Source organism: Nomia melanderi, chromosome 13 (genome assembly GCF_051020985.1).
Source record: "Nomia melanderi isolate GNS246 chromosome 13, iyNomMela1, whole genome shotgun sequence".
NCBI classification, from domain to species: domain Eukaryota; kingdom Metazoa; phylum Arthropoda; class Insecta; order Hymenoptera; family Halictidae; genus Nomia; species Nomia melanderi.
The window spans coordinates 5,449,165-5,474,453 of record NC_135011.1 but is presented as its reverse complement, the minus strand read 5'-3'; the positions used below and the strand labels follow the sequence as shown (position 1 = coordinate 5,474,453).

General features: G+C 41.4%; 1 protein-coding gene across 8 annotated transcripts in view; it reads right to left on the bottom strand.

The window, feature by feature from the left end:
- Gprk2 (G protein-coupled receptor kinase 2) overlaps nucleotides 1–25,289 on the bottom strand; it is an 87,734-nt gene that overhangs the window by 31,088 nt on the left and 31,357 nt on the right. The window contains exons 1-3 of one of the 8 annotated variants that reach the window (XM_031969896.2): nucleotides 19,110–19,518; nucleotides 7,700–8,349; nucleotides 4,033–4,827 (exon numbers count right to left, since the gene is read on the bottom strand). In XM_031969896.2, the coding sequence (XP_031825756.1) occupies nucleotides 4,033–4,084 (52 nt within the window). In that variant the 5' untranslated portion in view covers nucleotides 4,085–4,827; nucleotides 7,700–8,349; nucleotides 19,110–19,518. Of the gene's footprint in view, nucleotides 1–4,032; nucleotides 4,828–7,323; nucleotides 7,339–7,699; nucleotides 8,350–12,990; nucleotides 13,140–13,776; nucleotides 13,902–13,973; nucleotides 14,237–19,109; nucleotides 19,519–25,289 lie in introns of those variants that run through there. The other 7 variants (XM_031969899.2, XM_031969897.2, XM_031969900.2 and 4 more) reach the window with 7 other exon arrangements.

Sequence of the window (25,289 nt, the reverse complement as noted above, 5' to 3'; positions counted from 1 at the left end):
TTCTTTGCCTAAAGCGCCTCGGTCGCTCCAACGTCGCGGCGAATACTAATTAACCTAACTTATAATTGCAAACCGATCGGAGAAGTTGCCGCCGCCTCTGAGTGGCACTAGGCTCCCCGCGACGCGCAAACGCGACGAAAATAATGCCGATGGGCGCTCGATATTGGTTCCTTCTCAGCTGTTCAATCGTTGATCAATTTTGAATTAATTTTTCGCTGATATTTACTGTCTGGAGTAAATTTATTAAGAATATTACTAATATTCTTCCTCTCTTCCTGACAGACTATTCACGATTTTAAACAGAATTTAACAAGCATAAATATTCCCTCGAATTTAAATTAAACATTACTCTTCTATCATTAATTACTATACTTTAGAGCAGACACGAGCATGGAATATGCCTCGAATTTTCATCTACCCAATAAATCATTAATGACAAAGGTGTATCATAGTCGAGAAATAAATCGTAACCAGGAACGTCGAACAAATCCATATGAATCGATACTCCGTAAATCTCGAGTACAGTACCGTCCGTTGCAGTGAACTTGGCACTCACGTCACAAAGGCGGAGACAGCTCCTAGAAATCCAATGGCGAGTCCGTGGACACCTTCGCCTCTCGTCTCGCCCCGGCCAATCAAGCGTACGCCTTCGAATCTGACCACTCTGTCGAAAGTGCCAAGTTCGCTGCAACAGAGCGTACACGCCGCGATTCCGCGTTGCGAGACTCGTCGCCGACGTTTTGAAAGAAAGCGTGCAGCAGGATCGCCGGGCGGACCCGGTCCGCCAAGGACACGTGTTCCCGGTCGTCGGTCGTAAAACTGGTCCAGCATATTCGTAATCCGAGCGGCAGCTAATTGCGAAGAAATAGTCGGACGATAAACGTCACGGGAGGAAAAGCGAGCGTATCCGGGAACGATCGCAACGGTGGAGGCTTTGAGGCGCCGCTGGAAATGCCGGTATTTCAATCCGGCCGTCCAATATATCAATTAGGATACGAGCGGCGGACGGCGATACGACCGGTAGTCTCTTTTTACGCGACGTCTTTACTCCGGTCGCGTCGTCGCCGCGCGAATGATTCACGCCGCGCTACCCGTAACTCGCCGCCGCTGAAAGCGGCAAGAATTATCCGCGCATTGTGCGTACCCGTGCACGCCGTGTGTTACGTGTCCTGAGTCCTGCCGCGCCGGCCATTACTCGCGCCGCCGTAAACGGCAAGAATCATTAGGGCCGCGGTGCAACGCGGAGATTTAATATTCCGATCCCTTTCCTGGTCGTTGGCTCTATGTTTATTGTAATCCGCGGATCGCGGAAGTGCCTTCGGGCGATAAATTCTTGCCGGGATGCTTCAGCAGCCGTCGACGTTACGCGAAAGTCTGATTTCCTCGGGGATTGGCTTCGAGATGACGGCGAGGAGTTCGAATGGCTGGGAAATGAGTAGAAACGGTTTTCAACCCCTTACGATTTCATTTCGTTCGTGCATTTGTTAGAATTGTTTATCGTTAATAATGTAGCGAAAGAAAACTTCCATGCTCTTTCTATATTTAGATTTAGTATACATACAAATTGCTAAGAAGAGCGATAATGTTTCACTTAAGCTTAACGCAATGACGTTGCGATTTAATTTCGTTGGTGCATTTGTTAGAATTGTTTATCGTTAATAATGTAGCGAAAGAAAACATTTCACGCTCTTTCTATGTTTAGATTTAGTATAAATACAAATTGCTAAGAGCAATAATGTTTCATTTAAGTTTAACACAAGTCGATGATATTTTGTTTGTTAAACCATATTAGAAATATTCGTCTCGTGACTGACACGATGTTTTCAGGCAAAGGGTTAAAGGAATGAAATTTAAAGAAGATGATTTTTGTGGTGAGAGTAGAGAGTTGGGAATAATTATAAAAATGTAATGATGTTGTAAATGAAAATTGGTATTGGAGATACTAGATAGTTGTGTTATAAATGGTTTCAGAGAAATTATAAAGCTGTGTTGAAGTTTTGAGAAATTTTGAAACTTCGTTTGTTTTATTTGAGAAATTGGAACTCTAATCAAACTGGATCAAAGTTGAAGTCACGTGAGAAACGTGCAACTTCCGAGGAGTAATTTAATTTTTCTTGGTGAGAAGTGTTCTATTTTTGGTCAATGGAGCGATCGATTCCCATTGACTAGAAGAAATGGCTAAGTTTAGACACTTTCCAGGGAGCTCGTGTTCCCAACTGAAAGTTAAATGCTCTTGACCCTGGAGAACGCGTTAAAAGTGCTCCCGCTGAATAGTCTACGTATTGAAAAGTGTCGTGTGTCATCTCGCGAAGAAAATTGTCAGATCTCAATTGGATTATTTTAAATGTTCATCAATTTAGAATTACAGAAAGTCATTGTAACGATACATAAGACCACAGATAATTCATAGTTAATTATTTCAGTAAAAAATTAAACAGAAACTTCTTTACAATGTATGTTCAACAAATTTTAACTTGTTCAATAAGAAAAGAAATGATTAATTTTCTCGTCGAAGAGGAATTATTCAATTTTTACAGAAACTATATACGATCAGTACATGTTTCTCAGCAAAAAGGTAGTATTACCCTTTAATCAACGTAAACCGGCAGATCTCCATTTTTATTATACTAAATTCAATGTCTCTGTTGCGTGTCCGAGGCGAAATTATAAGGCGAGGGGTTAATGAGTAATTTTTAAGCCGCGCGCGTCATGAAATTCAGAATTATACGGGCAGGATGTTTCGTGTTTGAAAATGGAAAACATTTCATGGAATTCGTCACGACCGAATGTTTCAACACGGAACGAGACATCGTTTATGTAATTACTGTGCACAGTTTCAGTGAGATTCCCACGATTCACGTGCGACCGGGAGCCGTGAATGGTGGTCTGCGAATAGTTAGTTATGAGTAGTCACGAGAACTTTGTGCCAAATTAATTCAATAATTTTCCGAGAACACCTAACCCTATCGCTGAATTACAATCCTAATCCTAAGATCATTTACATATTTGAAACGTTATTCAAAGAATATTCATTATTTGCAATATTATTATTAAATATAAGCACAATCGCTTTGATACTAAGGAACAAAAATTGAAGAACGAGAAAGATAAACGTTAACTGTAGTCTAATTGAGTTCTACAACGTCGTCTCTAATTAAACTGGCAACAATCGATAATTCGATTGCCAAAAACACTTCCAATAGTTCACATAAAGCTCACAGTAAACTAAACGAAGTCAACATTCAAACCACCACGAAATTAGTACTAAACTAAATTCACCTTACTCACCGAAAGCATCCTTCCTCTCCAACGAACCAGAACGGACTACCAATTTCCCAAACTCAATACAGTATAAACATACCAAAGCCTCGACCTTCAATAAATACGCACACCATCAAACTATCGATTCAAAGTATCAATAAACCCCGATCCAACCCAAAAATTCCAACTTCAAAAAAGAAACAACACTCGAAGAGAAACAATGCATTCAAAGTATCAATCGACCTAAAAATTGCAATCCCATAAAAGAAACAACCCTAGAAAGAGCCTTGACCCAAAGGTTTTTATGTACTGAAATAAATACGTATTCATTATTTGAAATATTACCGATTCTTGATTATTGAAATAAATACGTCCATGAAACAATGCATTCAAAGTATCAATCAACCCAAAAATTCCAATCCCAAAAAAGAAACAACGCTAGAAAGAGCCTCGACCTAAAGGTTTCTACGTATTGAACTAAATACATATTTGAAATATTACTGATTGTTGATTATTGAAATAAATACGTCCATCAAACAATGCATTCAAAGTAGCAATCAACCCAGACCCAAAAATTCCAACCCCAAAAGAGAAACAACGCTCGAAGAGCCTCGACCTAAAGGTTCCTATTTATCGAACTAAATACGTATTGATTATTGAAACAATATAGTATCTATTAATACAAACACCTCCACCGAACAATGCATTCAACGTATCGATCAACCCATCTCCACCCGAACAAAAACCAATCAAACACGCGTGGACACCTACCTTCCCTCGCTTTCAGGTACACAGTGTTCGCCACAATGTTCTCCAACTCCATCAATTCCAGCTTGATCGGGTTTGCGCGGCCGAAACGGGAGGGAGAAGCCTGGCGGCGTGCGTACGGGACGGAGGGGGGGAGCAGCAAGCGCCTCGAGCGGATGTCCGTACGGCTGGTGGCGTTTTCCGGGGTTGACCACCCTGTCGGGCTCCGGCAGACCAGCTCCCATCTGCGGCCCCAAGACACCACTAGGGCCGATCGGTCCCCTTCACCGAGGACCAAGGACAATAGGAAGGACGCCGGCGCAGTGCACGATCGGTCTATCGGTGCCGGGTCGGGTCGGCTAGCCGTTCAAGATTCGAGGACGTCCGGTCGTGGCTCGCCAGGCGTCGAATCGTCTTGCACGCCGAAAAACAGGGACACGCTACTGTGTCGAAAGTTGAGCCGAAACGGGTTCGTTCAACCTTTCTATTCCGGGCCAAAAGCCTGATTCTTTCTAGCTACGCGCGATTGGTCGCTGTGTACCGCTGGCTGATTCCACCTCGGAATCTAAGATGTACGGTAGCCTTTCGCTGAGATGTATTCCACTTTTCGACCACGGTCCCCCGGGTGCTTCAGGCGATGAGCGAGATTGCGGAAGATGGTTTACTTGGGAATCCTTCTGGTTGCTGGCTTTCTTCTGGGCTCTTGCTCTGTTCACAGCGATGGAGCTCGTAGTCTTCTCTTTGTGGGGTACATGGGGTTGAGGTGTGGAGCGTTCAGCTGCCTTCCGGAGTCGGAGTCCACGTTTGCTGATTGTTTTCCTGCGATGAGATTTTTGGGTTAGTGTGTGCTTTCAGCGTGGTTATTGTTGCGCAGATATTGGAGAAAGTTTGTTGAAAGGATGTAGACGGGGAGAGATTTAAGTTTTAGATTCGTATTTTGACTGCTGAATTATTTGAATTTTGTTTCTTTTCAATATTGTGTTGTAGGGTTTTGTAATGAACTAGTGTTTAACCCTTTGCACTCGGAAGTTTTTTACTAGAAATATTTTAACATTTTCTGATGAGATGAAGACGATTTTGTGAAACTAACTCGAGAAATTATACGTACATTGAGGAACAAAGTAATTTTATTTCAATATTTTTTAAATTGACGAGTTATTCGAGGTATAATATTAAATATCAAATTTTATAGTTTTATTGCGTGAAATCAGGTGAGTGAGAGTCACCTCTCGAGTGCGAAAGGTTAATATTATTGGAAATCTAGAAAAGTGTATTTACAATGGTAGAAAGAAACGAATTTCACAGTGATTCTTTTGTTCGCGATAAAAATGTGATAACATTGAAACTGAAAGTCGGGAATTGATACGGACAGTTTAAATTGTATTTTTACGAGGGAACGTATCGTTCAATGTCGTTCCATTTTCCGATGATACATATCTTGTCACCAGATGAGATTCGAATTTATCTGTCCACCACCTTTCTACGAATTTTATCAAAATCACTGCGCAACATATGCCGCGGTTTCCTCATGCGAGCGCCCCTTATCTTGCATAATATCTCTCAACGTGCCGTGTCGATGGTAACAATAATAATAATCTATGCACGTTCCATTGAAAGAACAGTATCTCAACATATTTCATTGTTTCAAATTCCGCCGCTCGTCCAATTACGAATTAACACGGTAATTCGATAATTTCAAATCGCGCTAAAATCAAATTACGGATTAATTGCGATTATCCGATAATTTCGAATTTCCCTAAAATGAAATCACGAATTAATTACGGTTATTCAATAATTTCTAACTTCGCTGAAATCAAATGAACAATTCTCCATTATCACTGACATCAGATCGGAAAATCCGCCCCCGGAAATTACTTTCACGAGTTCATTTCCCTAAACTCCATAGACTTCTAATTTAAGGACCCTATGGGTTTTTCATCTTTAATCATTTTTCCATGAGCTAATTCTACCATTTGCACGTTACACGCAATAAAATTATTTTACTGTTAATAATTCGGTAAGAAAATAAGAGAATTTCATAATTACCTTGTCTGTACGATTACTCTAAAGGTTAAAGACTCGATGCAAAAGTAATATTATATTTATATGAAAAATAAATGAACATTTAACTTTGTCGAATTCAATTGAAAACTTTCATTATTTAATTCGATAGTATAAGACAAGTGATTAACGCAAAATCATTAAAAAGAAAAATGACTAATTAACCCAATTTACTATGAACTAAAAGATAACCCAGTGAAAATCTCAATAAATACTTTTATAGCTTCAGAAGGATCAAAGGAAGTCAATTTGTCTGTAGGCAGTTCTAATGTTAACTCCTATGATTTATTCATCAACTATGATCACTTGGCCATTAACAATTTATTGAAGAAAAATAAGCGTATTGTACGTTTATGTTTACTCTAAAGTCTAGTGATTAATAGCAGAAGAATAATATTCAATTCTGAACTCAAAAGGATTGAGTAATATTTATCCTCGTTAAATTTTTTTTAACAATAAAACTACCAGACGGGTCCAAATGCCTTCTTCATTGTCCAATTATTTATAAGATAATAGAATGTTCCTCTAAAAAATCATCGAATCATTTAACAATACGCAAACTGAATTATAAATGAATTAAACCTTCAACAAATGCACTTTGGGAGTTTCTACAAAAGAATTTCAGAAAGTCAATTTCCACGCTCGATAGGTTTAGCGTTAAAGTCATCGCAACAAATTTAACGCTATTTCTACCAGTGTAGAAAGACACCTTCTGAAATTTTCACTTAAAATTATTTCCCAAGTTTAGTCATATATTCTGAATTCACCTTTCGACGTTTCCAATACTGATTCTAAAACTAACTATAGGAAATGTCTAAAATCTAATTAAGGAAAAATGATGAAACTGAAAGAACAATTATAAGCTAAGATTCCAGAAAGTGTCTTTTCATTCGGTAGAAATAGTGTCAACCCTCTGTAGGCTCGTGTAACTTTGAAGTCAAACAGCAAAATACTTGGATTTTGTTGATTTAATTTTCTACCGCGAAATGACGAATGAAATTCAATAATCAATCTACGTAAACTTTTATACAAACAGGGATAAACGTTGAACGTTATTGTAACTTCAAAGTTACAAAATACATTCACAATGAAATTATTAAAACTATAGAATACACTATTAACTTGTATTTATTGGTTAATATTTATTAATTTCATATTGCCTAAATTTTCGTATAGCTACAAAAAAAAATTCAGTTCGTAGAGGTTTAACACGTTGCTCCAGAGCAAGAGGTTAAAAAAGAAAAAAACAATTACCGATCAGCAACCAAGAGCAGCAACTTGAAATTATCAAAACTATTGAATACACTGTTAACTTGTATTCGTAGGTTAATATGTATTAATGTCATATTGCCTAAATTTTTGTATAGCCACAAAAAGTTCAGTCCATAGAGGATTAACACGTTGCTCCAGAACAAGAGATTAAAAAATAAAAAAACAATTACCGATCAGCAACCAAGAGCAGCAACTTGAAATTATCAAAACTACTGAATACACTGTTAACTTGTATTCGTAGGTTAATATTTATTAATTTCATACTGCCTAAATTTTCGTATAGCCACAAAAAATTCAGTCCATAGAGGATCAACACGTTGTTCCAGAGCAAGAGGTTAAAAAAGAAAAAAACAATTACCGATCAGCAACCAAGTGTTCTCCAAGTTGCAACCAAGAGCAGCAACGGCAGCAGCCAGCAGCCTGGTAGAAATCTCTCTTAAATACCAGCGGAAATCGTGCGGCGGGTACACACACGGCTAACGATCGTCACGGCTGATCCCCCCGGACCCGCGTCAGCGTGGCATCGTAAAAATGTCACGTGTGGTACCGCGGATTCACGTACGGACGGGAACGGACAACAACTCGAGGAGTCGCACGTAAGCAAGACGACTGCCTGCCTTTCACCTCGCCACTTCAACGAAGCCGCGGCTGGCAGATGCCTGCGCGCATCCGCTAGATCCTTTCTGGACCGTGATTTCGATCGCCGTGAGGATCGGCTTCTCGCCCACGTTCTCTCTTCTCCCTTTCCCTCTGTCTCGCTCGCTCTAGAGTGGACGATAGATCGTTCCTCTCTTGGACGCCGAATCTTTCTTCCAAAGGAACCCGCGGTGTTTCTGCAGGTACACTCTTGGTATCGAGTTCACTCTTCCATTTGCAAATGGCGCTCGGAGGATCGCTGGTCCTTGGGATCGACTTTGGTAAACCGGACTCTAACGATCTTCTTGTTCCAATTTGCTTTCGGCTGCCACTTGCAGTCGCGTGGCGGGTTTTCGAGTGTTCCTGGGTATCCTGCAAGAACAAATGGAATGTTTCTGAGTTTTAGACACCTTCGAGGGTGGGTTTCGATGTTTTCGAGGGATGAAGTTTTTGTGTTTGGAGGACTGTGTCGTGGAGGAATGATTTAATTGGTTGAATTGCTGGCGGTCGGTGTGTAGCTCCTTTTTCTATTGTTTAACACTAAGTGTCGAAGAACAGCTTATGAAAGTTCAACTTAGAACTATTTTCTCGGTTTAGTCATTTTTCCTTAATTGAATTTTGGACATTTCCTACAGTTAATGTTATAATCATTCTTGGAACAGTCGGAAATTCAATTAAACAACACGAGTAAATCAAGGATATTATTTCCAATTAAAGTTTCAAGTGTCGAAGGACACCTTCGGTGGAAATATTGAGACGAAGAGGTGTTTATTTGTAATAATACAGTAATATAGAAAACGAGCGAGGATTAATTTCATCAGATCTGGATACTTTTGCTCGAACGATTCATTAAAATGATTTACTGTGGGAAATGGAAAGTGGAAGAAATTGCTGAAGTTATGCAGATATGTAGAGAATTAATTAAATCAGCGTCAGAAACTTGAAAGTATTTAAAAAATGAAGTTAGTCGATTGAATTCTCGAGTATTTCGTGTAATATTCACACGTTCATCTTCACAATTGGAATCCTTTCAATTAACGCCAGATTCTAACGTCAGCAATATTTTAATACGATAAGCCAATGAATCTCTTCTGGTGAATAGTGAAGAATGCAGCGAAGAAATCTCATTCATTTTCTGAATAATGTATCCTGCGTTACGAGCTTGAACAACGACGCACGTAAAATTTATTTGCCTGTTTTTTTACGTCATAAATACGTGACGATGGCGGCGAACGTGTCAACTCTTTCGCTTCTGCGAGATTGGTTAAATAGTGTCGTCAACGCACGGTAGTCCGAGAATTCAATTAATCGTTCGTAATATTTTAACGAAACCGATTACAACTTTTCGTCGAAAGTTTCGATTCGTGTCTTCACTTTTAATTGCACGGATAACCGTGCGAGGATAAATGAAGGTACTTATGCAATGATATAACATTTCAACGGTATCTTAACGTGCAACTATGGTGACCTTTAACAGCGAAAAGGTTGCGATGCGATATTATTCCAATTGTTGCCGCTTCAGTTATATTATTGGTAGGAAAAGAGTAAGCGGAGGTATGTTATTTGGTAAATTGATTGAAACGGATAAAATATTAATAAACGTATCTTAAATGAAAGTAGGCGTTCATGCTGCTATAGTCAATTTTTGAATCGATGAGCTCGACGGTTGTCCACCCCCACGTCAACCGCCCATATTCAATCAGCGAAGAGAGAATCAATTCAGGGAAGCCGTGGAAAAGCATTTCAAAATATTGTCAGTGTCGTTCGAACGATGCCGTATCTTTAAATGATGTTTCAGAATGTTATTATAATAAACGAGACGTTTCATTGTCGATGATGTATGACTTAAAACACTGAGAACCGGTTACGAGTGCAATCGTGTTCGCTGATGCATCAGCTTAAGCAATTATCGAAGTACGAAACCGGATCAGCTTTGATTACAATGTAATTGATTGCATTCGATACTGTTTACTTAATTTTTCCGTGCATTTCAATCGTGATTTAATCGCGAAAAACTTATCGTTCTGCAATTCAATTATGCAAATGGTTACAAACATACGTAAAACAGTCCATTGAAACTTCATTAAAATAAAACATTAGCTTGATCAAAGATTCTTCTCGCTTCGTTTCGAATGTCGTCAATGCACGCGAGTATATATTCCGAGTGAACAAAAAATCGCAGGAATTCATCGAACAGAATCATCGAGAAATCGCTCACCGTATTATAACCGAGTTTATTGCAATATTCTATAGCCTAACGAATCTCAATTTTACCAAATGAAACTCACTAATTTCCTCCGAAATGACTGACAATTCTTTCGTTCAACCCAATATTCACTGTTGAGTGTATTACCTCTAGACTGCATATTTTCATGCATTCACCAGAAACAGAAAAATGCAAAACTGCAGACTGCACACAACAGGAAAAAGTACATAAAATATTTACAGTACAGACAATACAATATTCAATAAATATGCATCGAACATTAGTTGTTAAATAATAAATACAAAAGTCATTTGGAGAATTTTATCTCCATGACAATTCCGTTTACCCAATTCCTAAAAATTCAAATTTGCCTGTCTAATTATCACTGACCACCGAATCAATAGAGGGCGGACTATCGCGTGCTCCGCGGTTTATTTGAGAAAGGTAGTACACACGTGCCCATAATTATCAAAGTGGTCTACGTCAAAGTTTTAAAAAACATGAGTTTATCAGTTCTTCCACATCACATTATTTTAACCTAAATTAAAACGAAAAATATGTGACTTTGACCACTTTCGTAATTAAGGGCACAAATGTACACCCCCTCTCAAATAAACCGTGGAGAACCAAGTGGTCTAAGTCAGAATTAAAAAGAAATGTATCAGTTATTCCACATCACATTATTTTAACTTAAATTGAAACAAAGCTTAAAACATACAAGTTTATCAATTATTCCACGTCACATTATTTTAACTCAAATTAAAACAAAAGATACATGACTTAGACCATTTTAATAATTATAAGCATAAATGTACACCCCTTCTCGAATAAACCATGGAGAATAGTCTAAATCAAAGCTTGAAATATACAAGTTTATCAATCATTCCACATCACATTATTTTAACTCAAATTAAAACAAAAAATATATGACTTAGACCACTTTAATAATAATAGGCATAAATATACACCCCTTCTCGAATAAACCATGGAGAATAGTCTAAGTCAAAGCTTGAAATATACAAGTTTATCAATTATTCCACATCACATTATTTTAACTCAAATTAAAACAAAAGATACACGACTTCGACCACTTTCATAATTATGGGCACACATGCGCCGCCGATGGTGAAATTTTAAATACCCGACGGAACAGGTGAAGAGACAAAGGCCGTAACAAAAGCGTCACGGCGCGCCATTGTCTTTCGTGGGATAGGGAGGAGAGGATATCACGATCATTCCCGACGGTCGAACGTACGTTTCCTCCCTCCTGCGAGTAGCATTTTAAAAATCGCCGCCCCTCTCCCGCCCGCCCCGTTTATCTGCCACGGTTAGAGGACAGACACGCACTTATCGCCGCCGCGTTCTGCATGCGAGAAGTGCAGCCAGCCAGCCAGCCAGCCAGCCAGCCAGCAGCCGTCGCCGCACATGTGCGTGAACGGTACGCGCGCGGCGGCAGGTGCGCTCCGCGCGGATAAAGATAACGATACGCGACCGACCGCACACCGGCCGCGTAACAACCGACGCGGTAATCTAATAACTCATTCCTTTTTTTCACCCGCAGCATGATTCCCACGACACGTGAGACGAAATCGTTGATTCGAAGGAAACCTCGAAATAATGCGATCTTGCGATTTCCTCTGCAGACGTGTGAATCCGATTGCAGACGTGCGATGGAGGTTTTGGAGTTAGAGGGTGGTATGATTTTAGACGTTGCATGTGAATGTTGGATTTTCATGTCGATATCCGGTCACCGGAGCTTCGAAATTGCTTGAAAACAATTATAAGAAAATTGATATTGAATCAAAATATTTAGTAACACCGGAAGATAGTAGTATGAGTACTGTAATAATGTAACATTATTAATTATTCTTAATACTATTTTCCTCTATTATAAAGAAATTAACCCTTCGCAGGAATTAACCCAACCCTGACTCTCAGTCACCACTTGATTTGATGCAGTAACACTAGAAAATTTGATATTTAATATTGAATTATGTATAATGCATCAGTGTGTGAAATATTGGAGTAAAAAAGCTTTCTCAATTTACTTGTGCTTTCTTTTTGAGATCATTTAAAAGAACATCGTTTTTATCTAGTTAGAAAATGTGAAATATTTCTAGTAAAATACTTCCGAGTATTATTATTTTAATTAAATAATATTATAGTATTATAATAATAATTATTATTATTTCTAATATTATTTTCCTCTATAATACAATAATAATAAATCTTATTCTGATATGAGGTTTCGGGATGTAGTTGTCTGTTATAAAATAGAAGATTGATTTTTTCAAGTAATCGTGCCCTTTGTGAAGAACTGTGTTTCTTTGTTTAACACGTTGACAGCCACAAGAATTTCTAGCGTTTTGCATAGTAATACCTATTCTTTAATAACAAAGGCAAATGATATTGAAAATAATTATTAATGATTTAGTATTAGAGTAGTCATATTACTCTATGATCTAGCTACTTGTGTTACTAAATACTTTTATTTAAAATTAAGTTTTCCATCGGTGAGCACCGTGGCAGTCACCGTTAATCAGAGATTTTTAATTAGAAATTCATCTCGTTCAACCTGTACATTTCCTTTGGAATTATAATTCGGATCTCGGTTTTCTGTTGTTCGTTGCTTCTGCGTTTGGAACTGTTAGTGTACAATCTCACGTCCCTCTTCCTTATGATTTATTATATTTGTTAGTAGATTCAATGTCTGCAATGAGAATGCCACCAGCGTTATTACATTATCATCTTAAAGCGTGCGACGTTCCATTTGCAGTGCAATCGAGGAAACAAGAAAGTTCAATTACCTACGTTTCTGAGTCCTTATCTACAAGCGAGCAAGGAGTCAAACAACGTTATCACAAGGAAATGTACTAAAAATCGTGAACCGCGTCCCACGAAACATCCGAAACACAAAACTCGCTCGATCATTATGCTCGAAAGAGAATCCCCAACCACGAATAAATAAAATCATACACAACAACACCGTCATGGCCGCGTCGAACGGCGAAGTTCAAGGAAGAGAAAACCATCCGCGTCATCAAACTCCCCGCAATCGTTCCGCGAACAAACTCGCCAAGCGCTAATCCCCAACACTTTTTCCCAGCGAGTACACCCCGTAGACTCAAGGACCGTGTCAACAATTTCCACGACACCGTATACATTTCCCGTCCGCCTCCCGGCGAAAAGGACTCGCGGGAACCGTTGACGAACGAACTACCGTGGAATTAGATTCGAACTAGATGGATTCCCATCAAAGCGGATCCCTACCGGCTTGTTGCATTACATCGGGTAAATCCTATTAAACTGCGACGGCTAACGAATGGGTAACCCGACACGGGCTCTAAATTAAGTAACGGACGAAAAAAGGGGTGGAGGAGACGGGAGAAGAGGCGTCGAGAGAGAGGGGTGCGAGGTAGAGGGGTGAGAAGGAGAGGAGAAACACGTCGATGATCGTTAGAGGTTTACACTGTTTTTTCTCAATGACGCGATTCCTGTTTCGCGAAACCGGATTAGGAAGCGGCGAGAGAGTGACCGCGATAATGGAAAGAAAAAGCAGCGAAGAATGAGCGAGAAAAAGAAAGGAAACAAACGAGCAAACCAAAACGCGACGCCATCGAGGAAACTCTTTCCGCTTGACACTCGCGATAAAAATCTCCGCGGCCTCCGTGTACACGGGGATCCCTAGGGGCCGGTGGTTTATCAACAGATGAACGCGAATCGTTTCCATCCGCACCATTTTATTTATCAACTAACACTCCGCGATCGTGCGCTAGACGGTCGGACACACCTATCTCGTTGGACGTTACACTTTCCCGACCCGTGTGTCAGCTCCGTTGAGGCCGGTCGATTGAGAACTCCGCCGGAAGAGCACACTCGACGTTCCGTGTTAACGCTCAATACGCGGAAATAACGTCGAAATTGAATTCAATGCGTGCATCTCGATTCCGCGCGGTCGAGCCCGCCCCGTTGGGAACCAGCGGCGTTCTTCCTGCTCGAGATGCGATACCGTCCTTTCTGCGCGAACGACGCTATCGCATTGTCGTCGGCCGAGAAAAACGGCTGGCCGCATTAATCACCGGACAGACTGGATGCTGGCTTGTTTGTTCCGAACGAGGAAGGAAGAAGAGAACCGCGCTGGTATTTCCAGGCACGAGGAACCGGACGCGCGTGTTTCATAAATAATAAGCCTCGCGCCCCTCTGTCCCCCAGCCCCTCGAAACCCGGTGTCCTCTCGAGACGATGCATTTGCGCAACAGTGGCGTTTAAGTCCGTCCTCCCTCGCCACCTCTCTCTCTCTTCCTCTCTCTTCGCCTCCGGTTTCAAACGATCGTCGAACGTGTCGAGAAGAGAGCCGTAGAGTCGATCTCCCGCTCCGAGGCCGCTCTCGTGTAGTCAGGACCGGTCACCGTGGGTATATTTGTTTTGCGTCGGCCGGACACTCGCAGCCGGATTATATGCGGAAATAGAAACTGCCGATAATCGATCAATCGCGGTGTACCGTCGGCCCCCTCCGCGCGCCTCTATTGCAGGAATGTTGACATCCGTTAAAAGCATCCGCGACGTGTCGGCCGGTAATGGGTTTCGTACGTAACGAACGATACTCGGCAGGCTCCGCGAGAGGGGAGGACGCGTAGAGGTCAGCGCGGGAGGGGGGGTCGGTGAAATCGCATTAGATATCGAGGATAAAAATATGGGAATAAGGGAGATGGAAACGGGTTCACCGGTGGAAAGAAAACGATGAACTGCGAGGGGAGCGAAGGGGGGCGGGGGGCGGGGATGGAATTAATTGTTCCGTTATCAGCGTCAACGGTCGCCGGTCGGACGCAGGAAGGAACGATCAACGGGGTAACAGAAGGCGGCGATAAAAGTACCCGGCAGCACGTGCGCAACAAAATACCCGTAGCACGGTTTCCAACAATACGGAAACGAAAACCCTTTTAAATGCAAATCGGATATCCGATCGGGCGCACTCCTCTTTCACGAGTCGGCAATTCGATACCATCGGCGCGGGGGCGAGGAACCGAGCAATTACTCCGGGCGTACATTATATTCGATGTAACGACTTTTTCCGAGGGGAATTCGAATTTCGCGGGGTTCCAAGCGAACGATTATCAGAGCGATAAGTAGATTGAGAATTTCAAATCGATGCAATTATGTTTTTTCCTATTTCGCAAGTATTGCGTCGAGTGCGGTGCTCGTGAATCAGTCGACCTGAAAAAATCTGACACCTTCGAGATAGTTATACAATAGATAATCGTCGGTCTCATTAAAGGTAGAGGAAATTTCAATGGTTATATGACCGACGTGAATAGTTTCTACGGTCACATTAAAATGTAGATAACTTGTTTTAATCGTATTATTCCGATCGATCCACTCGGAAGCTATGAGAACCCTTCGTCGGCATTAAAATGGCGCATATTTTAATCCCGACGAGATTGTAATATAAACGCTAGAATTACCGTAACGGTGGAAATGACTGGTTTCGGCTCTTTTGTTTCGGAATCATTGTTATCGTTCAACGTGCTCGCGGAACTAATTCAGTAATAGCAAGACTGAAATGCAACACAATTGGAATCGCAATAAACGCACGCTTATGGTTTTTATAAAGAGACCTGTAAAAGTCAGTTTAAGTGGTCGGTAGTTCTAGCCCTTTGAACTCGAGGTGTGACACTCACCACCTGGTTTCACACTGTGGAACTATAAAACTTGATATTTAATATTATACCTTATATAACGCATCGATTTCAGAATCATTGAAATAAAATAGCTTTGTTACTCGATGCACGTGTGATTTCTCAAGTTAGTTTCACAAAATATTGTCTTTATCTCATCGGAAAATGTTCGAATATCTGTAGTAAAAAATTTCCGAGTGCAAAGGGTTAACAGTTAAATTTTCCACACTAGAAACTACCATGAGCAAACGACATGTTTAACGAATAAACATTAAAATAAAAGAAAAAATAAACTCCCGAGTGCAAAGGTCTAGTATTAACCCTTTGCACTCGGAAGCTTTTCACTAGAAACATTCGACACTTCCCGATAAGACACAGACGACATTGTTTGAAACGAACTAATGAGAAAACACACGTAAATTAAGAAACAAAGCTCTTTTATATAAACACTGCTCATATTGATGCATTATACGAAACTTAACCCGTTGAAATCTGTAGGCTCCAATATTGCACCAGTTATAATACTGAATATTTCAATGAATCAAACAAACTATCCTAAAATTATTACATTTTCCACATATCCAAATTCTGTACTGAGAAGGAAAATAAAAAATGGAAGGAATGTTATACCATTTTTTCATTTTCACTAGAGATATAAAAATTTGTTGCAGTTGCTGATAGATTACAAAACCATCTGGAGTGCTAAGGGTTAATATTATATATAACACTTTGCAATTTTGTTATATCAAATCAAATGGTGACTGAGAGTTACCTCTCGAGTTCAAAGGTCTAGAATTAACCCCTTACAATATCGTGTGAGACACGCGATGAAGATTTTAAACAGTAAAATTAAATATTACTCAAGTCTTGTGAATGCAAATGAAATATCACGTTTCCGTTATCAATTATTATATTTTAGAGCAAAAATGGACATAGAATGTGCATAAAATTTTCCTCTTTTTCCAATACATTATTAACCCCTTGCCTTATCGTGTCAGACACGAGGCGAACATTTCTAATATGGTTTAACAAACATAATTGAGTTGTGTTAAACTTAAATGAAACATTGTTCTTGTTAACAATTTCTATGGTTTACACTAAATCTAGACATAAAAAGAGCATGGAATGTTTTCTTTTGCTACTACATTATTAAGGATAAATAGTTCTAACAAATGCACCTATGAAATTAAATCTTAAAGCAAGGGGTTAACCCTTTGCACTCGAGAATATTTTTCTCAAGAAATATTCATTATTTTCTGATGAAATATCGATGATATTTTTTACAACTAACATAAAGAAATACCTTGCATAAATTAAGTGAACCATTTCATTTCGATGTTCCATGTGTTGATACATTATAGACAATTTAACCCTTTGCGGACGAATGTCGACATTTCGACGAGATGAAATTTTCATACTCTCATTTTCTATTTTTCTATTGTTCAAGTAATTGATATAGAATTCAGCTTCATCTGTCGATAGTCTTGTATCTTTCCGAGAATCTTCGTCCGCAAAGGGTTAACCCTTTGCACTCCGAAGTTTTTCACTAGAAATATTTCAACATTTTCTGATGAGATGAAGACGATATTTCGTAAAGCCAACTCAATTTAACAAAGCTATTTTACGCCAATATTTCTCAGATTGATTCATTACATGAAGTATAATATTAAATATCAAACTTTATAGCTTCACTGCAGGAAATCAAATGGTGACAGAGAGTCACCTTCCAGGGTTAATATTGAATTCGAGATTTTATCATTTTCTTGGGTCAAATCAAACGGCGACTGAAAGGCGCCTCCCGAGTGCAAATGATTAAAATGCAAATTGTTCACGTGTATCGACCAACCCCTCGTATGCACGAGTAAACATTGAACGGTGCATCTCCGGCTGCGAGTTTCCAATGGACAACGACATACCTGGCTGGCAGGGTGGCGAAAGACGGGGGCGGGGAGGGGGGCAGGGCGGTAGAAACCTCGTTCGAAGGCCCCCGTGGGGGCTGTTCTTTCTCCGGGGAACAAAGCCGAATTTTTCCGCCACCGGTACAGCCGGGTGAAGGAGAGAGTCTGACACGCGGCAATGGAGAGGAGACCGCGGTGGCACGACCGCGCGACGAGGCTCGGGAAGCTCGCGAACGACAGGGCCGACTGAATGAGACAGAGACAATGAACGTCGATGGCAGCCAGAGCGCGGGCGAGTTCATTGAAAGGGAAGCGAGAAGAACGTTTTTTTCACCCGCGAATCAGACATTGTAGAGGAGAGGGGTAGAAGGAGGCCGACCGGCTACCGTCTCGCACGTACAAAACCGTCTCTTATGCGAGTGCATCGAACTGAAAAATCAAATCGGGAACAGAGTACCCAGTGTCCCTAGGCTGCTAACAATTACCGAATTTCCCGTTTCTAACTCGACACACGTTTCGAATCTCTTACGGAGGGGTGATATTCGATAGGTGGGGGTAATTGAGAAAATCGGGAGGGTATTAATGTCTTTAGACTGGTAATTACCGAGTTTCCTGTTTTTAATATACGTTTCAAATCTCTTCTAAAAGGGTGATATTCAGTAGGATAATTTAAACATCAAATCGAGAACAGAGTATCCTTAGGTTGCTAATCACCGATTTTCCAGTTTCTAATCTCTTCTAAAGGGGTAATATACAATAGTCGGGGGTAATCGAGCGCAAAAGTGACAGCGACAACGTAAATAGCCGGGTGGCTCGTAGCACCTGTTCCGGCCGTGAACTTGGAAGCACGTCGAGCAAAGCGACGGTCTAAGTCCGCTGAAAATATTTCGAACTCGCCGAAGGTGGGATCGAGACGCCGGCTCGGAAACTGTCATGCGAGGCGGACACGCGAGACTCGATCCCTCCCCGCCGGCCAAGGATACACCGTAGGTCCTTAATGGTGTACGTGGGCGTGTGTGGGGCTCGGTATGCATGCACATGCTTCCGAGAATCGTCGAGAAACAAGAAGGCTGAGAAAAAGGAGCGACAGAAAGGAGAGGTCTAGACGGCGAAACGAAGACGGCCGAGAGAGACGCCGTTACCGACGGAGCACGACGGTGGTGTTCGGCGCACGTCACGGGGCACGAGCGAGTTTTTCGTGAAACGCGAGACGGGCGTAAACGATCGTGCAACGGTTTCTACGCGGGGGTATACGTGACTACGGTGTGCTGCCGAGGGGGTGGCCGCGGCGGGGCGGGGAAGGGAGAGAGGCATGCACGGTGTCGGGTACACCCGGTATATAATGTAACGCACCGATGGCAGAGCACCGCGCGGTAGTAACGGCGACACGAAGAAAGCGCAATGGCCGACCGCCGTGCACCTCTCTGCTGGTAGCTTCGATCCTTCCGCAGCCACGAGGGATAAGTTTCACACACTGCTGCGTACCGTTACTGGCTCCCGGCACAATCACACCAACACGATCCGGTTCCGCTGCTCGGAATCACCCGCGATGATATCCCGTGGACGTGGTTCCTTTCTCCCCCGACGAACGTTTTTGTCGCGGAACAAGCAGCTTAGGGACGGTTCGTACTGTCCGATCGTATGAACCCGCTGCCACTCGCGCCAGACCGCCGCGCACCGTCCCGTCCGCTGGATAAAAACCGACTGACTGGCATGCTCCGTTCCGAGCCGCGATGCACCGCCACGGATGAAGAGGTTAGGTGGGGAGGGCGGGCGGGAGGGGAGGGGACACCGTGTTGGGACACCGAGGACGACTGCCTCCACCCCGGTCGGTGGGACAGAGACGAGGATAGACGCGCGGACGACTCCGATTGGGCGTGGTAGAATCACTAGGCTCGTCTTCGGATACCGACTGTGGGTGCGATCTTTGCCGCGACGCCATCTTGTCTTACTCGGACGCGCGGGAGGTTTGAACGGGTCTCGCGGTACCGTCCAGTGTTTTTTTAGTCGGATTTGTTGCTGGATAGGTTGGAAGTTGTGTTGAACTGTGCAGTATGTAGATTTCATAGATATACGGATTTTGGGTTATTCTGATTTGGGTTTGTTGGATAGATTGAAACTTGTCTCGAATTATGGAGTATATTGTATGTTTATCAGAAATGCGTACTTTGTGTTATTCTGATTTGGGTTTATTGAATGGATTGAATGTTGTATCGATCTGTGAAGTATATTGTTTGTTTATTAGAAATGCGTACTTTGTGCTATTTTGATTTATGTTTATTGAATAGATTGAAACTTGTCTCGAATTATGAAGTATATTGTATGTTTATCAGAAATGCGTACTTTGTGTTATTCTGATTTGAGTTTATTGAATGGATTGAATGTTGTATCGAACTGTGAAATGTATTGTGTATTTATTAGAAATGCGTATTTTGGGTTATTCTGATTTATGTTTATTGAATAGATTGAAACTTGTCTCGAATTATGAAGTATATTGCATGTTTATTAGAAATGAAGGTTTAACTATGATATTCATGGTAATAGATAGTTTGCCACTTTAACCTTTTGCGCTCCTATGTCGAGCGTGACTCGACATCAGTACTATTTACAGGTGTGATTCTTTGTCACGATATGTTTAAAATAGATTATATTATTATGTTAGTTTCAATATTATTAATAAGAAGAATCGCCTGTACTGCTCTCTGCAAACTAATTATTTTTTCAAATGCATTTCAAATGCAATATCGCAATAATACAGAGTTATCAAGGAAAAATGCAAAAGGTTAACACGTTGACCACTGGTAGTCACCACTGAAAGCGTCCAAATTACTAGAAAACAATTACAAGAAGAAAACTGATATTGAACTAAAATATTTAGTAACATGAGTAACTAAATAATAGTATAACTTAAGAATTATGATACCAAACTATTAATAACTAATTCTAATATTTTCCTTTGTTATAATACGATAAGTAATGTTATACGAAACGCTCTAAATTATCCTGGCAGTCGACGTGTCAATAATTAAGTATGCACTGAACCCGTAACATTCCAGTGAACGAAGGACAAACGTTGAAGTAGGCACAAACCATGGACGAAGATGGTAAATGCAAACAAACTTAATTTGCAATTCCTCGATAAATAAATCCCATTTCAAAGACAACGTTCACCAGCCACGCTTCCCGCAAAAATGCTTTCGCCAACAATAAATTCTGCTGTAAACGATTTTCCGCGATGCTTCGCCAGTGATTCGCTTGTAAGACAGGCTGTATAATATCGACGGACATTAGTGGCGATGCAGGTGCGGTGCTCGGCGAGGCGATTCCGCAGAAATTTCGCGAGTCACTGCAATTTGCCCGCGCCCTTTTGCGAAACGTTTCGCCGAGCGCGAACATGCACGCGGAACGCCGGAGGAGAGCCGAACACGGGTAACCCGGCGATGCTACCTGGTCTTCGGCCATTGGAATCGCTGACGACCGATGACGACGACGCGGCGGACGAACGTCGTCGTTAAAAATTAAGAACTTTTCGTTTGGGTAACATCTGTGTAGGACCGGCAGTGTCAAGGTGAACACTAGAACTACCGGAAAGGTCAAAATGACACATGATTGCCTCTTTAATAATTATTAAAAACATAACAGAAAATTCTCTGAGAAATTACTACAGAAATTGATTCAACGATAGACAAATTGAATTATAAATCAAGTTTCCATAGAAAAATTTCAAAAAGTCAGTTTCACTGTTCGGTAGTTCTAGTGTTAATAGATGTAATTGTAATGAAGTTTAATTAAAACATTGTAAGTGAGGAACCATAGCCGAACATTGTATTCGGTCTGCGCAATTGACACCTGAACGAAAAGTAGAAAATCGGCTCCGCGCTCAAGGTGTTAATTATTTCTACTGTATTTTCAAGGATAGTTTAACTTTGTAATGGATCTAAAGTTTCGGGATTCGAAGGCAGCGAAAGACAGTTTCAAACTAACAGAAGCTTGAAAGATTTTAACAAAAGACGATCTGGTAAATTAGAAAGAGAGAACAGTGGAAACAATTGTTTCTCTACAACTAGCATCAATATGTATTCCTAACAAATATTAGAATGATAAAATACCATCCATAATACCAGAGGCAGGTAAAGTGTCAACCCATGCAACTTTGAAGTCATCAGTATATTGGCATCTCGTTGATTTATTTCGCGTTGCACTCAAAGCGGTGAATAAAATTAAATAATCCGTTAACTGAAACTTCTATACACTGAAACGTGAAAGTTCAACGTAACTTGAAAGGTGACCCTCTGAACTCTGTAGGCTCCAATATTGCACCAGTTATAATATTAAATCCTTTAATGAATCTTAAAGGTACTACCCTAAAATTATTCGATTTCCCACACATCAAAATTTTGTGCTGAGAAGGAAAACAGATCGAAGAAATGTTATAGCATTTCTCATTTTCGCTAGGAATACTATAAAAATTAGTTGCCGATAGATTACAAAACAACCTGGAGTACCATGGGTTAATTGTTAACGCCACCAGCGGATTTTTCGCCGGGATCCGTGGACCGGAGCTAATTCCGATTCTCTTACCGGCCGCGCTAAAATTACCCCCTTCATGTTCGTTCGGGCATCAACGAGAAAAACGAGTAATCCGAGAAGCGACGGGTACAACAATGCATCCGGGGCATCAATCACGCGTGTCATTAATGGTCGCGGTTGCGGTTAGGAGGAATCGAGAACTATAATTCACCTGGGGCCCCCGGTGCTGGCCGCGATGTTGCATTACTCGCGGGACGATTTACGGTGTCTATTGTCGCGGGACAAAAAGGCGATCCGTTTTCTGCCCGGCCGCTCTTCCCTGCGTCCGCGTCCCGTAATTTCGTAATATATCGTCGAAAAACAACCGCCTCCTTCCGCCTCGCGGCGCGCCGCGTCTCCTGGCGATCCCTCGAAAATCTCCGGCCTCGGGACGTAAACACGAAGTTTTCCGTACGCGTGTGCAACGGAACGTCGACGCGAATTATGCAACGCAAACAAATATCCGGATTAATCGATAATCTAATGGCCGTTGTCGGCCGCGGGGTTGTTTACTGTCTCCGAGCCGGTTCGTCCGCTCTATTTGCGCTCCTTCGGCGGAAACGTTTCGGGACTGTATGCTTAAGCGTCGTTTGTAATTAGGAAATAAATCGGCGACGCGTCGGGGACGAGATTGCCGGCTAATCGTCGCCTAGGTCTCGCAATTATTTTTCAATTAGCGCGCGATTCGGATACGAATTAGTCACGCCGAGCGATTCTGAGAATCGATGGGAAGCTGAAAGAAGCGCGGAATAATGGCGAAGAGGAATGAACATTATTAACTGGGACTGTCGGGCGGTTGGAAACAGCATAGACGAAGTGTACATTAGCGGAATATAAATCTAAAGTATAAATCAAGTCGGAATCGGAATACGTCTGCGAGTTGTACGAGGAAACGTAGATCGATCAATTCGACTAGTTGTACCATTAATACAGTTCAAACTTTCGAATTCTTTCGTAGAAGATATTAAATTGATCAGAGGCTAGATTATTAATGTCAAGTGAATCGAATAATTCTGTTCTTTGCATCCCAATCCCCCAGGATGCAACGGATTTTTCCCCGATTTCGTTAAACGCCGTTCGGAATTAAAAGGCGTTCCTCTTCATCCCTCCAACCCCCGACCCGGCCGTGGCTCATATCCGAACTATGTCAAGAATTTAGCCGTGGGCCGTTTTCACTAATAGCTTACGATAATTGGTTCGCCGCGTTCGTTGCGGTTACGCCACGAAACGAACCGTGTCAAAAGCGGCCTGTTACTTGAATTATAAGATTTTTTGCTGCGTCCTCCTCCGGCTGCCGGGCGATGAGGTCATGATCAAGTGGAGAACGGCTGAAAAGTTGCGAGGCGAACCGAGCCGCGTCTACACGGTATCTACGAAATTCTGCCTCTAGTTCCTTAAATAATTCACGCTCCCATTCCCGCGAAACGACGATACTTCGCGTTTATTACGCTGCGCTGTCGTCTTCATTATGCCGCCGCGGCGCGAGGTGGTTCCCTCCTCACGGCTCCATCCTTGAAATACAGCGCGACTTAAACGGCATTCGATTGTTCGTCGCTTTCACGCGAAAACGGCGGATACTTCATTCATAAGCGATGCATTATTCCGCCAAAAATGAACAGCCGCGTGGAAAGGAGTTGGTATCCGCCACGGAGGTAACCGCGGTTTAGCGTCGTTATCCAACTTTTGCCATTTCTATGAAGGAAAAGGTCAGAACGATGCTCGCGCGGTAATTATATTGGCATTTTGTCGAGAAAAATCGGGAATTGCTTATTGCGACAGCTAACATTTCAGGAAGGAGAAACGAAGAAATTACTCTTCGACGATTTTCCGACTTCTAAGATGTTTATTGCGCTGCTTGGCGACTGATGGAATATCAGGAAAATATTATTGTTTCGTTATTGTATTGTAATATGTTATAGGCTCTTGCAGCTTTTTTATTATAGGAAAGTGAATATTATCGTTTCACTATTGTGCGTTAGGTGTTTCAATCTGACGGAGCAGAAATGAATGAAAATCAATATTTTTCCTACTTTCATCAGAGACGTATTCAACACGATCTCTGGTGTCGTTGGGAGGCAATACGATCTGGAGAAAAAGATCCCCAGCTTAGAAAGCTGCTGCGGCCTGCGGAGCGTGGTTCTCGTTACTCGATACACCGGCTCGTATCATTCGTCATTGCACAATCGTCGAACCGATCATTTATGCTTCGACCAAAAACCATAGGTAAACCGAACGAACAATTGTCTGCCGGGAGAACGGGAATGGACACCGGCGGCAACAATAATGGCCGTTCACTTAGTCACGTGGCCGTAATTTCATGAGCCAATTTCGCTTTGTGCGGAAATCCTCTATTTGTCTCAAACAGAATGCCATTATTAAACACTCAAACCTCTAAATTCACCGATATCTCGCTAAATCATTTCTCCTCGTAGATCGATCAACAAAAACTCGAAAAAACGCTGAATTTCTTGCGATATTTTTCATACGCAACCGGTGCCATATTGGTTTACGCTTTCCAGCGCATTAAACTGTTACTTATATTTTACTTGTCTCTTTTCCTTTCTTCTCTTTTCTACATTATAGGAATAAAAGTTATCTCTATAATAAATACAAATATTATTTTGATCTCTGTATGCTCCAATATTGCACCAGTTATAATGCTAAATATTTTAAGAAATCTTAGAAAACCTACTCTGAGATCATTAGATTTTCTGTGCATCCAAATTTTGTACTAAGAAAAAGAAAGATCTGAGAAATGTTACATTTTTCATTTTCGCTATTATAGATATTTCCGATACTATTAGTTGCAGATAGATTACAAAACCATCTGGAGCGCTAAGGTTTAACGACAAATAATAATAAGCAACAATTTGATAGAAACTGTCGATAGTTTCTAACCTAAAAAAAAGAGAAGCACGGTGATCTCCGCGGACGCTCCAGACCGATCAACGAAACACAAGGATC